Below are 16,167 nucleotides of genomic sequence, written 5' to 3'. Positions count from 1 at the left end.
AATCCTACAAACCCAGATCTAGCCCTAGGAATGGAAGAATGAAGATCTGTGATTATAAATTGAATGCTTACCAGAATTACTTTGTTACGTTGCATTTTCTGTTTTATTCATACTACTTTCATATTCCTTCCTCCCATGATTCATCATCCAAATTATGTAGGGTTGAATTGAAAACTGGACTATATAATGAGAAAGGTCATATAGAGATTTCATGTAAATAAATAAATAAAATTAATAATATTTCAGTAATTACTTCAAGAGTTTTGACTTTGTGGCTTATGTAACTAGTCAAAAGATTATGAAAGATGCTGAACGTATTAAACTATTAAACTGTCAACTATTTTGTGTTGTTAGGGTTGATTGCGTGGGAATACTGAAGCTGAGAAATGCTGATGTTGAAGCTAGGATAGGGATTGCTGGTTCCAAGAAAAAAAGCACACGTGCTAGGCTGGTATTTCGTGTTAACATCACTCGTAAAGATGGCTCAACTTTGACTCTTCAGACACCTTCTTCCCCAATTTTGTGCAGTAAGTATCAAAATAAAAGGTTGTTATCAGAGGACTCTGGATTTTAGTCTGATTGCCATAAAATGCCTTGGGGGGAAAAAACAACCCAGTGTTAATCTGTGATTATTTCAGAATGACTATGGTTAAGATCACATGGATTGATTTTTATTTGGGGTGGGGTGCTAGTTAAATGACTGACCAGTAGTTAAAAGTAGTTATACATTTCCTGACCTTTTATTAAACGAATTTTTGCCTTTTAGAAGGTCACAATTTTTGCCATGATTGCTTTGAATTTATATGACCTTTTTGATACAGGTTTTAATCTCTTCTGTGTTGTCATGTTTATCTGTCAGCTTTCAGTGACAGAAAGGACTTCTAATAAGTTAGAAAGCATGGTGCTTTACAGTTGTGGTAGTTTGTTGGGCCAGAGGCTGAATCTGTTCTGGTTCAGTGCAAGAATGAAGCATTTTGTAGCTATTTATTAAATGCTCTGTTTAGCACTGAGCACAGATGGCTGCATTCACTGGTTAGGTTACACTGAACAACAGGGAAAATGAAATCAGAGGAGGCTGCAGTACATCAGGGGCTGCCTGTGCCTATAGAGTCTGTAGTGACTTCCAGTTACGGGGAATTCTGCTCATCTGTCAAAGAGAAAAGATTGGGAAATGTGTTCAATACAGCTGTTGATGGGATTACTGATACTGATGAACAAGAAGATAGGAGAGCTTTTTTTCTCCATGCGTGGAAAATAGTATGATAATGCAAGCTCCTGGGCGCTTGTGTTGTGCTCTTTCCATTGTATAAAAATTACTGGGGTTTGGTGTTTGGTGGGGTTTTTTGGTTTTTTTTTTTTTTTTTGTTCTCCCCCCTCCCCCCCCCCAAAAAAACCTGTCAGTACCTATTGTGTCAGGGCTCCTATTCAACTCATCAGAAACTGCAGCTTTGTTGCCAGCGAAAGAACAGATTGGAAGGGGAGATAATTCGAAACATGTGAGCTTCCACATCAGATACCACCATGCCATTCCAGTGCTGCAGGCAACAGGCGATTTGGCAGATGTGGTCTCTCCTTCCAGTATTCTGCTCTCACATAGAATCCCTTTGCAAGATTTAGGGAGAGCAGGAGCCCTGCAGAAACCCTGAAAAGGCTGATAACCAAAGACGTGTCACTGTTGATGCAGGGAAGGACTCTCCTTCTCTCTTCAGCGATGTTCTATGCTTTAGGCAATAGCTTGACATTCGGGGTGCTCTTCCAGAAAGGTCAGCTTGAGGTGTTCCTGTCCCTCTTTTCCCTTCTCCTGCCACTTTTTGCTAAATCTTTCTTTTTCCAGTGTTTTTTAAACTGGTGGAGTTCTCAGATTTATTGCATTTATGTTGTTGGAAAATGCATAAATACATCTGCTAGAAATATGGTTGTCTCTGTAGCTCCATTCCAGTCAGTATAGCATTGTAGTATCTGATATTAATTTTCAGATTTAAGAAAAGAACATTTTCTATAGAATCTCCGAAAGCTATTTCTGTATACATTTTGTTTGTATCAATAACTTACTGGTTAAAGATAAAATTATTTAAATCAGAGCAGAAATGGGAATGGAAATCATCTGGTGTTTTCTTAAACACATAACAATCCAAAACTTGCTACTCTAAGTAGAAGCTGAGAGTATGAGTTGTTTGAGAGACCCATTTTAAAATAGGCTATTTAGCTAAAAAAGCTGTATTTGATGTACTTCCTGCTTAGCTTGTTGGTAAGGCCATTCCAGTATTGGTTTATGAGGGTCCCTTGTAGTCTTCATTCTCTGTTTGTTGAATGTATCCATTTATACCTGTAACATTAGTAGCTATGTTTTGAGACATGGGCAGGGAGTAAAAAGCAGAATATATGAGAGTGATGGGGACATTAGAAAAAGGAAGGGACATTAGAAAAAAGGAAGGAGGAAAGAAGGAAATAAAAGTTATCCTTACATAAATAAAGTTCTAAAAAAAAAATACGATAAGGAGTAAATTGGTTTAGTTTTTAGCAAGCTGGGTTTTGGTCAGTTGATAAGAAAATCTTCCTAATTGTGTAAGCTGCTAAGAGATTGCCCAGGAATTTTATAGCATCTCCATTGCTGGAAGTCTAAAACAAAGAAACAAAATGCTCTGGTTAGATTTGTGTCTGAGGAATGATGTGGGTAAAACTGATCATGATGTGAAGGTTCAGAGGAGAATTCTTGAGGCTCTTTCCAGGCTTGCTTTCCAGGATTCTGTGGTTCTGCTGTCTTATACTTACTTTGCAGTTATGGTGACTGGCAGTAGACCTTAACCAACCGAATAGCCCTGGTACATGTATGCTGGCTGATCAATATGGCATAAAATTTTGTTGTTTAATAAGTTATTTATGTAAATCATCTTCTCCAGCACATTACATCTGGTTTGTTTTCTGCATACATCTTATTACAGATGTATACTGTACCTTCTCATAATAAGGTTTAAATTTTCACTCATCAGAGCCTGTTTATGTTGTGTTTTATAACTAATATTGCTGTCAAAGTTGCAGTAATGTTCCGGAAACCATAGGAAAGACATTAAGTAGATGCAGGCTCTTTATTTAAGGTCTATGTTTTAAATAGGCTTTGTTAACTTGCTGGCAAACCTAAATCCAGTTACTCTTTTCAGAAGTTCAAGTGCCTTGAGCATATTTAGTAGTTGCGTAATGGTTGCCTAGGAACCTGCTGCAACACTTGTAGAAAAATCCTTTCTGAAAGGTCATTAAGTAATTTGGAGTGTTACAATATGTATGATATTCTATGTTGTAAGCCCAGAGAATACTGTTATTAAACACTAAAATTGGGCCACATAAATACAAAGCACAAGAAACCTGTATTAGAAACTGAAATTATTTTATAACATATTAAATGTGACAGACTCAAAATACATTATTTCAAAATGTATGTCTATTTAAATTGTCTTTGGTGCTCATTTTCATTTAACACACATGGTCTTACTTGATTTATGCTTTAAGAAGCATAGAAGTAGTTTGCAGCAAAGACAATTTGTAATATGTGTTATATAAATCATCATCTGAATCACTGGCTGAGAGGCAGAGGTTTCCAGGGACGTGTATCTGTAAGCCGCATTCCCTTTGCTAGTTTATAGGATATAATTTGCTATAATCCCCAACTACAGAGGTGCGACTTTTGCAAGGATTTGTATTAGCTGAAGTATATAGGTCTAGAAAGTCATAGAATCAGAACGGTTTGGGTTGTAGGGGACGTTAAAGATCATCTAGTTCCAACCCCCCTGGCATGGGCAGGGACATATTCCACTAGACCAGGTTGCTCAAAGCTGTGGGTTAGTTCTTCCACAAGCCAGAAAGCTATGTCATTTAAAAAAAAAAAAAAAAAAAAATCTATAAAAAAAAACAGGTAATCTGGGAATTACTGCTTCTATCCTTTTGCATAGCAGAACAAAATAAGCTTCATTAGAAAAATGTTTTTATGAGCTTAAGGGTAAAATTGAAGGTGTGTTTCAGCTGTATCTAAGGGCTGATGCATTTGTCTATCGCGCTCTGTGCCAGGAAATTGCAAAACCAAATTTTCTTCTCTTTTTGAACACTTTGCTTTAGCTCAAACACTGAAAGTTTCGTTTTGAAGATTTAATAAATGCAGGAGAAAAGGGGAAAGATTATTTATGGATCATTTACTAAATGTGATTTTTATGAGGTCATTACATTTAGTGAGGAAATAACAGAAACAGTTATCTTCTGAAAAGTTTGTAATGAATGATAAAGTAAAGGAAGAAGCTCAGGAATTAATTTGTTCTTTCCTTTATAATCCTGTGAGTAAAAGCTTTTTATTTTGGTTGTTGATATTTTCTTGATTTCAAACTGTGTGTTTTTTCAATTGCAGCTCAACCAGCAGGAGTTCCAGAGATCCTAAAGAAAAGTCTGCACAGTTGTTCAGTGAAGGGTGAAGAGGAAGTTTTTCTGATTGGCAAGAACTTTCTAAAGGGAACAAAAGTGATTTTCCAAGAGAATGTTTCTGGTTAGTGTGAAAGCAATAATGGCTTGTGTGCGGAAGAGCATGATGTTTGGGTTTACATTGGTTGATAAAGTTTAGTTGTAGAGAGCAAACTGAGAAGCAGGATCAAAGGCACTAAAATAAATTGCTTTATATGGATGTGCAATAAATTATGCCTTTTAACTTTCATTTAGATGAGAATTCTTGGAAGGCAGAAGCTGAAATAGACATGGAATTATTTCATCAGGTACTTTTGTATTATTTGTTATTGATTATTATTTGTTGTTATATTCTAATAAATAAAAAAAGACTCTGAATCTGTTTCCAAAGAAAAATCAAATAATTCTTTCCCTCTTCCTAGGCATTTCTAGAAATAACATTACTTTTCTTCAGATAAGTTCTTTAGTGAGTCTGGTAGAATATCAGATAGGACAAGGAGTAATGGCTTTAAACTGAAAGAGGGTAGATTTAGATTAGAAGTAAGGAAGAAGTTCTTCACTGTGAGGGTGGTGAGGCACTGGAACAGTTGGCCCAGAGAAGTTGTGGATGCCTGTTGTGGTTTAACCCCAGCCAGCAACTAACTAAGCATCGTGCAGCTGCTCACTCAGTTTCCCCCGACCCAGTGGGATGGGGGATAGAATCAGAAGGAAGAAGGTAAAACTCGTGGGTTGAGATAAGAACAGTTTAATACAACAGAAAGGAAGAAACTAATAATGATAATAATAACAATAATAAAATGACAATAATAATAAAAGGATTGGAATATACAAAACAAGTGATGCACAATGTAATTGCTCACCACTCGCCGACTGATGCCCAGTTATTTCCTGAGCAGCGATCCCGCCCCCCCCAGCCAACTCCCCCCAGTTTCTGTACTGGGCCTGATGTCACCTGGTATGGAATACCCCTCTAGCCTGTTTGGGTCAGCTGTCCTGGCTGTGTGCCCTCCCAACTTCTTGTGCCCCTCCAGCCTTCCTGTTGGCTGGGCATGAGAAGCTGAAAAATCCTTGACTTAGTCTAAACACTACTTAGCAACAAGTGAAAACATCAATGTGTTATCAACAGTCTTCTCATACTGAATCCAAGACATACCACTACACCAGCTGCTGGAAAGAAATTAACTCTATCCCAGCCGAAACCAGGACAGTGCCCCATCCCTGGCAGTGTTCAAGGCCAGGTTGGATGGGGCTTTGAGCAACCTGGTCTAGTGGAAGGTGTCCCTGCCCATGGCAGGGGAGTTGGAACTAGGTGATCTTTAAAGGTCCCTTCCAACCCAAACCATTCTGTGATTCTACGATCATTGTTTGGGGTTTACACAAGTATAATTGTTCCATTTCTAATGGAGAACTTAGATACCACAGTAGGAGTGTAGTATATGAACTTGGTGAGTAAGTCTTTGCCCTTACATACAGTGTAATTAAAAGGCCTAGTATGATTTTTCCAGTAGCTTTCCTAAGGACACATTAGATTACTACTGAGTGGAAATAGATTGTGTGTATGCCATAGTCTTTATACCTGGCTGAATTTCTGTTCCACTCTGAAATGTTTTACAAAATATTTGTTTGTTCTTTTTGACACAACTAAGTGTCTTTATGGACTATTGGACTGAAATTAGAGAAATTATTAGATGTAAGTGATGTCCGACAAATATCGTCTTGCTCCTGCCTCTGAAGGCCGTGTTCCACGCATGCACTGGTAGAAATGATTTCTCACTTCTAGTGGGATAGACAGGTAGTTGGGGAATAAACAGACCACTCATCACTATTACTGTTGATGAATGATTGCAGTCCTATTTCTTGATGTCTGCTCAGTGTTAAATCCGCTTAAGTGTAACATGAAACTGCATCCTCCATCTGTTCACACTGAATACAAAGACCTGATTCAGCAGAACAGTGAAGTGTCCGAGTCCAGCAGAATTTGATGGCAAACTGATTGCAATTCAGTAAGGCATGTTAGGCATAAGCTTATGTTTAAAGTACTGGACTTTATATGTCTTTCCTTTCTGCACCTTCCATTTGAGCTGTAAGTTGCCAATGAGCATCATATAGGCAGATTATTCAAATCTCTCTTCTAGCACAAGTTAGTTATCAGTTTACTTCACTAAGTGTAACTTGATCACATTTCCCCCAATGTCGTTGTTTCTTATGGTGTTTTATCAGCCTGTTTCTTTGTTTTGGTGGATGTAAATAAAATTAAGGTCAATAGTAATGAAGTAAGGTTTCTAATGTGATTTTTAAAATTATTTTTGTATTGCAGAATCACCTTATTGTGAAAGTGCCACCATATCATGACCAGCAAATAACCTCAGCTGTTTCTGTGGGAATATATGTGGTGACCAATGCTGGAAGATCACACGATGTGCAACCATTTACGTACACTCCAGATACATGTATGTAAAATAGAAGACTGGGGGAAGGAATGGACAGTTTTACCTGCTAAACATCTCATTTCTGATTTCATAGTATTTAGCCAAACAGAAATGTTAAGTAACATGGATCTTTTCAAACTCCTCTTGCTGGCAAGGTTTGCTATGTTAAATAATAAAATCTAAAGGCTTGGCATTTCTCATTTACGTGACAAGTAGTTCAGATTTCAGCTGCATGGAGACAGGTGTTCTTATAAAGTAGCATCCATTTCTAGTATAAAGTTCAGAATGAAGCCAAGCAGGAAAAAAAGTAGACATACTAAATAGAGTGCACTAAATATAACCAAAAAATAGCACCAAGCTTTATCCTAAGGAATGTTGACATTTGACCATATAGTGTATTTTTATTTATCCATATTACAATACACAGTACAATTGCTGACTGGCTCACATTTTTGGAAGTGAAAATGGTATTTTGGGCACTGTGATCGTTGGTGCATTCATGGCCACAAACAGAAAGTTTATGTACAACTCAGAATGTTTCTCTGGGTTTCAAAGAAGCTTAATTTCTTTAAGGTATAAGTAACTGTTTTGGTTCCCTCCCCCCTTTTTTTTTTCTTGTTTGTTGTTTTAACATAAGGAAGTTTTCAGTGTGTTTTGTCTCAACAGCTGGTACTCTGAATGTTAATGTGAAGAAGGAAATCTCCAGCCCAGCCCAACATTGTTCTTTTGAAGAGGCTATAAAAGGTACTAAATTGATTCTTATCATTGTTGTTAATAATTTTACTATAAATTCCTACCCAAATTTGGAGGAATGAATCAGATGTCCTGTGAAGATAAGTCTGTGCTTATAAAATCTGGCCGTATTCTTACAGTGAGGTTTGTTTTCTGATTCTGAATATGTTACTTTATAACAGTATATTTTAACATGAGCTAGTATAGAACAAAAAATTTGGAAAAAAAAAATATTAAAAAAAAATTTGTTTTTCATGCCTCAGGCCCTGCAGTCTAATCTTCATTTAATATGCTTGCAAGTGAAGAAGAAAAAAGGAAGAAGCCTAAGATGGCAGTTAATACAAAGGATATAGAAACTGTTGTGGTGTTAATTTAAGAAAAAAACACGCATAAAGGTAGTGGTGGGGAAGAACTGAGTACTGAGTACTGAAAAACACGAACATTCCAACTTGGTATTTTTCAGAAGCTGTCCAGTGGTTTTATAAGACTGCTTTCAGCGGGTCTAGTTAAGAATGCTAATTCTGGCAATTTCAACTTAATCCCTTCAGTGAGTTTTTTTTTTCCCTGACCATTCTGTCCATGCAAAGTTTGTTGTTTTGTTCCAAGGGAGCAAGTTTTAGGTTTGCCTGGTTTTTAAGTGTGAAGTGAATTGATCCTTCTGATATTGAAGTAAAGTAGAGGAAGGAAATGTTTCTTAGTTGATTGTTGAAACTATGGTAGTGTACAAAGGTTAATGGAAATTTCCATAGCCTGCTCTGGTGAAAGCAGGTTGAAAGGTAAGCAAATTAACAATGTGATCACAAGTTTGATAGGAATCCATAGCTTCAGGTTAAAATCATGAAGCTCATGTTTGAAGTTAATAGCTTGGTCTTGGCAGGGGATATATTTACAAGCTGACTTTACAACTTGTTAGGGAGGATAATACAAGGTATGATGAGTTTAAACCTGCAGAGAATATTTGGGGGAGAAATATGCAAAAATATTCAGGGCAGTGAAACAAGCTGATAAAAGGACTGGTAAGACTTCTAGTAGCAAGATTAAAAAGATGAGGAAGATAATAACTAATGTATTGGGGTAAGCCTGACATCCATCTAATTGAGTATGGAGGCTTAACCAAAGGAAGATACCAACTGCTTCAGGAGAACATCTGCTGTTCATAAGAACGCAATGTGCTATTTCTGTTGCTTCATCTCCTCCATGTAATTTATGCAATAAATTTTAATTTACTTTCTTGTGTGGGTTTTCTGCTAGCCAGCTCTTTTTTGATGGTCCATTCCTGTACCTATTATACTCTAGGCTGATCATGAACCAGAGGTCAGACAATTTTGTCTGCTTAATGTACTTTGTCTCTGCATATGTCCCAGCCCGTCCTTACTCAGTGTTCTGAAATGATAAAGACCAGGTGGGGATCCAGCGGGATGCTACTTCCTTTCTGTTTCCTTTCACTGGGAGCAAAATCCTAGAATTCGTAATTTCTTAAGTGGCATCATTTCCAGCAGCCCTGACCAAATGGAATGAACTGTTGCTGCCAGGGATGTGTACAGTTAGGTATTGAGCTACAAGGCCTTTTTCTTCCTATCACAGGCAATTTTAATCTTTGTTTCAGGTATCTGTGAATATTCCTTAAAATAATTTCAATGACAACATCAGCGTATATAAAGAAACCAAAATGTGGCTTCCCAAAGCCATTACAGATTCCTAGCTCTAACATTTTAAGAGACCGCAGATTTGACAGACTTCAATGACAAGTTACATTTCAAGACAACAAATGTATAACTTAAGCTGTTCTGTAAAACTTGAGGAAGATGGGGGTGTATGGACAACCATGTAGTTCAGGTTTTTGCCTTCTAACACTGAACTAGTGCTGGAGCCTTGTTTTCAAGTGGTTAGTGATAGTTTCAGTTTCCATCTTTGGAAGAAAAGGGAAGGAGGGTGTGTATGCCTTGATAAGATGGTAACTATTCAGAAGTTCTAAACTAAGCGTATTACAAAAACATAGTAAAACACCAAAACAACAGTGTTTCTCTGCTTTTGAAACTTCTTTTTCATTATTAATCTTGCTTCTTTTTTTCATTCTTCCAACCAGATATGTCACTGTGAATGAACATAACATTGCTAGAATCTAATCTGGATACGATTAGGATTTTTTTTAATTACTTACATAATTTTTTTAAATTGTTTCTGATGAACACAACATGATTAAGCATATAGAAGAGAAAAGCTTATAAATAGTAACTATGGTGTAGAAAAATACTGACTGCTGTCTTTAAATACACTGTATGACTAGCTGTCCTGGAGTAGATGTATTTTAGAATAGTCTCACTCAATTTGCATTCCCTGCCAGCAGCACAGCCTAACGTGTCTGGTCATGGGGCTTGTATTTCTGGAGGCACCCCAAACCTGTGAGTTAACAGAAGGAGGGAAAGAGCTTATTTGGCGGTCGGTATATTGACAACTGTTGCCATACTGACGGCTGAGAATTTATTGCTGAAGACAGAAAATAACATTTCAGGAGAGTGTCTTTGGTTTTACATAGAATAAACATACAGTACTCTTACTGAGGACATGGCATACTGTTGCTATAAATTTGCAGAAATTTTACTGCTATGTTATTGTAAGATTTAAATTTGTTAAAAGCATGCGGATCGGTTGCTTTATGTTGAAGAGTAATTCTTTAATTTACTTAAAAGTACTTAGGGAACTATGGTTTTCACGGGCTTTCCCATTGGCTTTTTATGGGCTTTCCCATTGGTTTGTTTTAAGCTCAATTTCAGCAGTATTTGAAATTAAGAAAGTTTATTTCATTCACAGCAAAGATCTCAGCTTATGTAATACTTTTTATGTGGATCAGGAAAAATTAAAACTAAAAAGATCTAATTCATTTTAAGAAGCTACCTTTCCACTTTAAAAAAAATAGGCACTGCAACGGCAAAATAAAAACTTGCTCTTGCTACAGATCTGGCATGGAGATTTATCAAGTTTTTGCTTGATTAGCCTTTTAACAGGATAAAAATACAGTATGAATGCTTTGAGCACTCTGTTCACATGGTTATCTGAAAACAGATATTTTTTCAAAATTAAATAGAGAAGTTGTATAGTTAAAAGTGCAGTAAAATTTAAAATCTGATAATCTGTGGAAAGACGTCTTAAGCTTTTATGTTTGTAATTTAAGCAGTTGGTGGATGGCTGTCCTGGTCTAGGAAGATACAAAATGGAAGAAAAACAAAACTATGGCATTGCTGTTGGTCTTAAAAATAACCTTTGAAAGTTTCAGGTTTTCTAGGATTGTTTGAAGTATTGAAATGTTTGCAGTGATCTCTCTGCATATTAGCATCTTATATGAGGATGGGAGCTCTTAATGGTAGGGCTGAAAAGTGAAACAGGAAGCAGGCCACCACTAGAAACCCACTCTTTGTATAGTGAACATTAACATTCCATTACCCTCCTTTTATTTTTATTTGTGACTGCAGCAGTGAAAGCCACTGGTTGTAACCTGGAGAAGGTAAACATTCTTCCTAGTGCCTTGATAACTCCACTCATGCCAAGCAGTATGATTAAGAATGAAGATGTGGCTCCAATGGAAGTAAGTGCAGAAAAAAGATCTCCCCCTGTCTTCAAGGTAAGTTTGATTGTGATCTGAAGAGAGTAGCTTTAATAGTCATAGTTACATCTACCCATCAGTCCATGGTCTAATAGTGGAGAAGAGTAACACAAGGGAAAATGTCATGTCTGATGTTGGTCTGGGCAAAACATATGATCACAGAGCATGATTAAAATAATAGATAATTTCCTCTGAAAGTAACTTATCTTCAAACAGATTGATTGGCTAGTGATACCACGATGAATTTTTTTATCCTGTGACACAGAACTAGTAAATTACTGTAAGAATATTATTTTAATCACTTCCTAGCATTGTTTTCATTAAATTGTACCTTGACTCCTTCCCTGAAGTCGCATTTCCACTGCTAGTCATTTGCTTACTTGTTTGATTATGTATGGAGAGATACGTAGCCATCAAATCTTACGTCTGATCTTCCCTGAACATAGTGGATTGGTGGAAATTTTATAAGCATAACCTGAGTAAGCTTACGAATTGCTACATGTGTTGCTCTTTTCAGGCTTCAAATGTGGTTGGACCAACTCAACAAACATTGGAAAACAGTATGTCTGGCATATCAACTTCTGCTTCCCATTTACCTTCCGAAAATGAAAACCAGCAACAAATACAGCCGAAGGTGTATAATCCAGAGACACTAACTACTATCCAAACGCAGGACATTTCCCAGCCTGGTAGCTTTTCAGCAGTTTCTACTCCAGGTCAGCTGCAGAACAGTGATGCATTATTGCAGCAAGCTGCACAGTTCCAAACAAGAGATTCCCAAACCAGGGAAGTCTTGCAATCAGATGGCACAGTCGTCACTTTGTCACAATTAACCGATGCATCACAACAACAACAGTCTACACTCTCAGAACCAGCACAGGCATTGCAGCAACAGATTTCATCAAGTATTTTCTCATCAGCAAGTGGTGTGAGTCAGTTACAGAACACTATACAGCAACTGCAAGCTGGAAATTTTCCAACAAACACTGCCACTGGCAGCAATAGAAATGTTGACTTGGTGCAACAGGTATTGGAAGCTCAACAGCAGTTATCTTCTGTTTTGTTTTCTGGTTCGGACAGCAGTGAGGATGTTCAAGATCAGCTAAATGCAGATATCTTTCAGCAAGTTAGCCAGATACAAAATAGTGTAAATCCTGGGATATTTTCCTCATCAGACACAGCTGTCCATTCCAGACCAGAGAACCTTTTGCCTGGACGAGCTGAAAATGTTCATTCACAGCCTGAAAATGCATTGTCCAACCAACAGCAACAACAACAGCAGCAGCAGCAGCAGCAGCAGGCAATGGAGACTTCTGCGGCAATGGTGATAGGAATCCAACAAAACATTTGCCAAGCTGCAACACAGATGCAGTCTGATTTGTTCTCTTCAACAACTTCAGGGAATGGAGCCCTCCAACAGTCACCTGTTTACCAGCAGGCTTCTCATATCATGAGTGGGTTATCAACAAGCGAAGACATGCAAATGCAGTGTGAATTATTCTCTTCATCTCCTGGTGTTTCTGGAAGTGAGACTACTCCTACTGCTCAGCAGCAGGTCTCCAACAATGGACCTACTATGTTTCAGGCATCAAATTCTGCAGATGGAGAAGAAGCTTCAGGACAGAGTAAACAGATGCAAAGTACTGTATTTCAGACCATGGTTCAAATGCAGCATAGTGGAGAAAGTCAATCTCAAGTTAATATCTTTTCATCTACCAAAAACATGATGACTGTTCAGGCAAGTGGAACTCAACAACAAGGAGGTGGTCTGTTCCAGCAAGGCGGAGAAATCATGTCTATTCAGTCGGGAAGCTTTATGCAGCAGTCTCCACATTCACAAGCTCAGCTTTTTCACTCTCAGAATGCTATTGGTGATACTCAGAATATATCACAGGAAACACAAGGCTCTATTTTTCACAGTCCAAATTCCATTGTCCACAACCAGACCAGTACTAATTCCTCAGACCAACTGCAGCCTCCAATGTTCCACTCGCAGAATGCCATGGGTGTATTACAGAGCTCTTCAGTTCCTCAAGACCAGCAGTCTGCCAACATGTTCCTTTCCCAGAGTTCAATGAGCAACCCTGCAACTCAGGAAGAACAGATGTCATTCTTTACAAGCCCAAATTCCATTTCTCCTCTTCAGACAGCAACAAATACTGAACAGCAGACTTCTTTCCAACAGCAGACACAGATCTCTCATATCCAGAGTTCTATGCTTCCCCAAGAACAGCCCCAGACTCAGCCTGCTCAGCAAGGTTTGTTTCAGTCTCAAGTGTCGTTAGGCTCCATCCAGTCCAGTTCAATTCCTCAGAACCAACAAGGAGCTATCTTCCAGCCTCAGCATTCGATAGTTGCTATTCAGAGTAGTCCTCCGTCTCAAGAGCAGCAGCAGCAGCAACAGCAGAACATGATGTTCAGTAATCAAAATGCAATGAGTACAATTGCTTCTCAAAAGCAAAACATGATTTTCAATCCAAATCAAAACCCAGTTACCAACCAGGAGCAGCAAGGCCAGTCCATTTTTCATCCACAGACTAACATGGCATCAATGAACCAGGAGCAGCAGCCCATGCAATTCCAGAGTCAGACTACAGTGTCTTCTCTTCAGAATCCTGGATCCAACCAGGCTGAAACACAGCAGCCAGCCATCTTCCATAACTCACCGCAGATTCAGTTGGTCCAAGGGTCACCAAGTTCTCAAGAGCAACAAGTCACCCTCTTCATCTCTTCAGCTTCCATGTCTGCCTTGCAGAACAGTATGAGCCAGCAAGAGCTGCAGCAGTCTCCTATGTACTCTTCTCAAAACAGCATGGCAGGAATGCAAGGAACTGCTTCTCCTCCACAGCAACAAGCTTCTTTATTTCACAACACAGCAGGAGGTGCTATCAATCAGCTGCAGAATTCTCCTGCTTCATCTCAGCAAACATCAGGAATATTCCTGTTTGGCATTCAAAACAGTAAGTGATAGATGCCCTATTCTGAGTTTACAATTTAGAAGAGCTACTCATTGGAGTTCACAAGACAATGTTTGTTCAGTTCTAAGATATTTAGAAAAAATAAAAATTCTGGAATAGGTAATGTAGCACTACAATTGAGAATATACATACTCAATTGTGTTGTTCTGAATGTTGCTGATTGTGCATGAGAACTTAGCTTAAATACCTCTTGGTCGTCTTACACTTAGGATAAACGTGACAAAACCACCTTAGAATTGTGTGTATATCTATATAGAAAGAAGTGTATATATATATATATAATATTATTAATAACACACAAATAATATATAAAATACATGTATGCACATGTTAAAAAGAAAAAAAAGATTATTCCTGCTTAAGACAGCTCCAGTAATCTTTCTCTTGCTGCATTTGGTTTCCACAATTTATGCAGAGGCTTTCTCTACACATTGCTGAAGAAAAGCAAAGATTTTGAAGCTGTGTAGTCCAGAAAAGTGTCTCCTGAAGTGTCTTTGAAACCCCTTTAACTTTATAAGCCTGCAGTTTTCCGTATCTCATCTCTGAATCTAGCCTTTGTGACAAGTTCTTTGGAACGTAGATCCTTTCATCTGTCTGTAAAGAGCTGTACATACCTGTGAAGCTCCAGAAGTAAGAGATGCAGATGATGATTGCAACAGCTTATAAAAGATCTGGACGGGAAGCCATAGCTGTGTACTTGGTCTGTGCTTTGCTGTGTGAACTCTTTGATAGTCAGGCCATATACAGCCAAGCCTTTTCATGAAGCTGAAGATAATGCTAATGCTAGGAGGTGAGACACAATTTGCAGATTTATAGAAGGAGCTAGTGGATACCTTGGCTGAACTTAGAAAGACACATCTGCAATTAAGACAGACAAAGGATAGGCATATTCAGTACTTCTCTTATGCTATGCATTTTGTTTTTCTTCTAGCTAAGTGTAGTCCTCTGGGGTGTTAATAGCGTTTGGTCATAGTACAGAGGTCATCTATTAAATGTGGACACCTTGAACCTCTGCTACCCTGAGGGAGTGGTGAGCAAAGGTGGTCATGTGAACAAAAGCACATGTAACTTTCTACACAGTTCATAGTCAATATGGATATATGTAAAGAAGTTGGCTAATTCACTGCATGTACTAACCTAATTTAAATGGTCCTTTGTTCCTCACTTACTGCTTAACAGACTGTGGTCAGCTGCTAACTTCTGGACCAGCTACATTGCCGGATGAGTTGATGGCTATAAGTCAGCCAGGTCAGCCACAGAGCGAAGGACAAGCAGCAGTGCCAACGCTTCTCTCCCAGCAGATATCTGAGACTTCTCCGCTACCTTCAGCTATGGCAACCAATCAGAATATTGAGAAAATAGATGATCTGCTTGTGTCATTGCAAAACCAGGGGAACAATATGGCTGGCTCATTTTAATTAGTCAAGTAAGTAATGTGTTTAGGTTTCTGGGTTCTTTCCTGCCACGCATACTTCTGTTCAGTAAGTCTTTACTTCAGAGTGTATCACCGAGCTTTAATAGGTTAGCCAAAATACCGGTAATGCTGAATTAAGAATATAATACCAGTGTCTAGAATAAAGAGTTTTTAAAAACAGTTAGAGGTCAGAATTTATATGAAACAGTTGGTTGGGTCTTGTTGTTCAATTGCTGTATGTTTTGTCATCTGCTGTTACAGTCTAGTACTTTATTAGGAAGGAGAGTAGATCACTGACAGCTTGGCAGATAAAAGTGTTACAAAATATGTCTGTAGTTAAAAACTTAAGGCTTATCGAGTAAATAACACCTCAATCCTGTACTATTCTGAAGTTGCCCCCTGGGTTACAATAACGTAATGTGAAAACAAGTTTCGGTAGAATATGGCGGTTATTGAGAGTGTGCTACATGCTGAGTCTTTGTTAAAAATGAGCTGCCACGATCAGCTGTTACTAGGAAACATTCTGCTTTTAGAAGGTGCCTTTTTCAGAGGTGAAGGAGGCTTTGACTACAA

At 38.2% G+C, this 16,167-nt stretch overlaps 1 protein-coding gene across 9 annotated transcripts in view; it reads left to right on the top strand.

The window, feature by feature from the left end:
• NFAT5 (nuclear factor of activated T cells 5) overlaps positions 1–16,167 on the top strand; it is a 77,286-nt gene that overhangs the window by 53,306 nt on the left and 7,813 nt on the right. For 7 of the 9 annotated variants that reach the window (XM_041126081.1, XM_041126082.1, XM_041126086.1 and 4 more), the window contains 8 exons: positions 355–527; positions 4,391–4,525; positions 4,696–4,748; positions 6,758–6,890; positions 7,518–7,613; positions 11,072–11,220; positions 11,720–14,162; positions 15,360–15,606. In XM_041126081.1, the coding sequence (XP_040982015.1) occupies positions 355–527; positions 4,391–4,525; positions 4,696–4,748; positions 6,758–6,890; positions 7,518–7,613; positions 11,072–11,220; positions 11,720–14,162; positions 15,360–15,598 (3,421 nt within the window). In that variant the 3' untranslated portion in view covers positions 15,599–15,606. The remainder of the gene's footprint in view (positions 1–354; positions 528–4,390; positions 4,526–4,695; positions 4,749–6,757; positions 6,891–7,517; positions 7,614–11,071; positions 11,221–11,719; positions 14,163–15,359; positions 15,607–16,167) is intronic. The other 2 variants (XM_030025451.2, XM_030025455.2) reach the window with 1 other exon arrangement.

This window comes from Aquila chrysaetos, chromosome 9, assembly GCF_900496995.4.
Source record: "Aquila chrysaetos chrysaetos chromosome 9, bAquChr1.4, whole genome shotgun sequence".
In the NCBI taxonomy this organism is placed as follows: Eukaryota; Metazoa; Chordata; class Aves; order Accipitriformes; family Accipitridae; genus Aquila; species Aquila chrysaetos.
The sequence above is the reverse complement of the archived record's forward strand: the minus strand, read 5'-3'. Positions and strand labels throughout refer to the sequence as shown.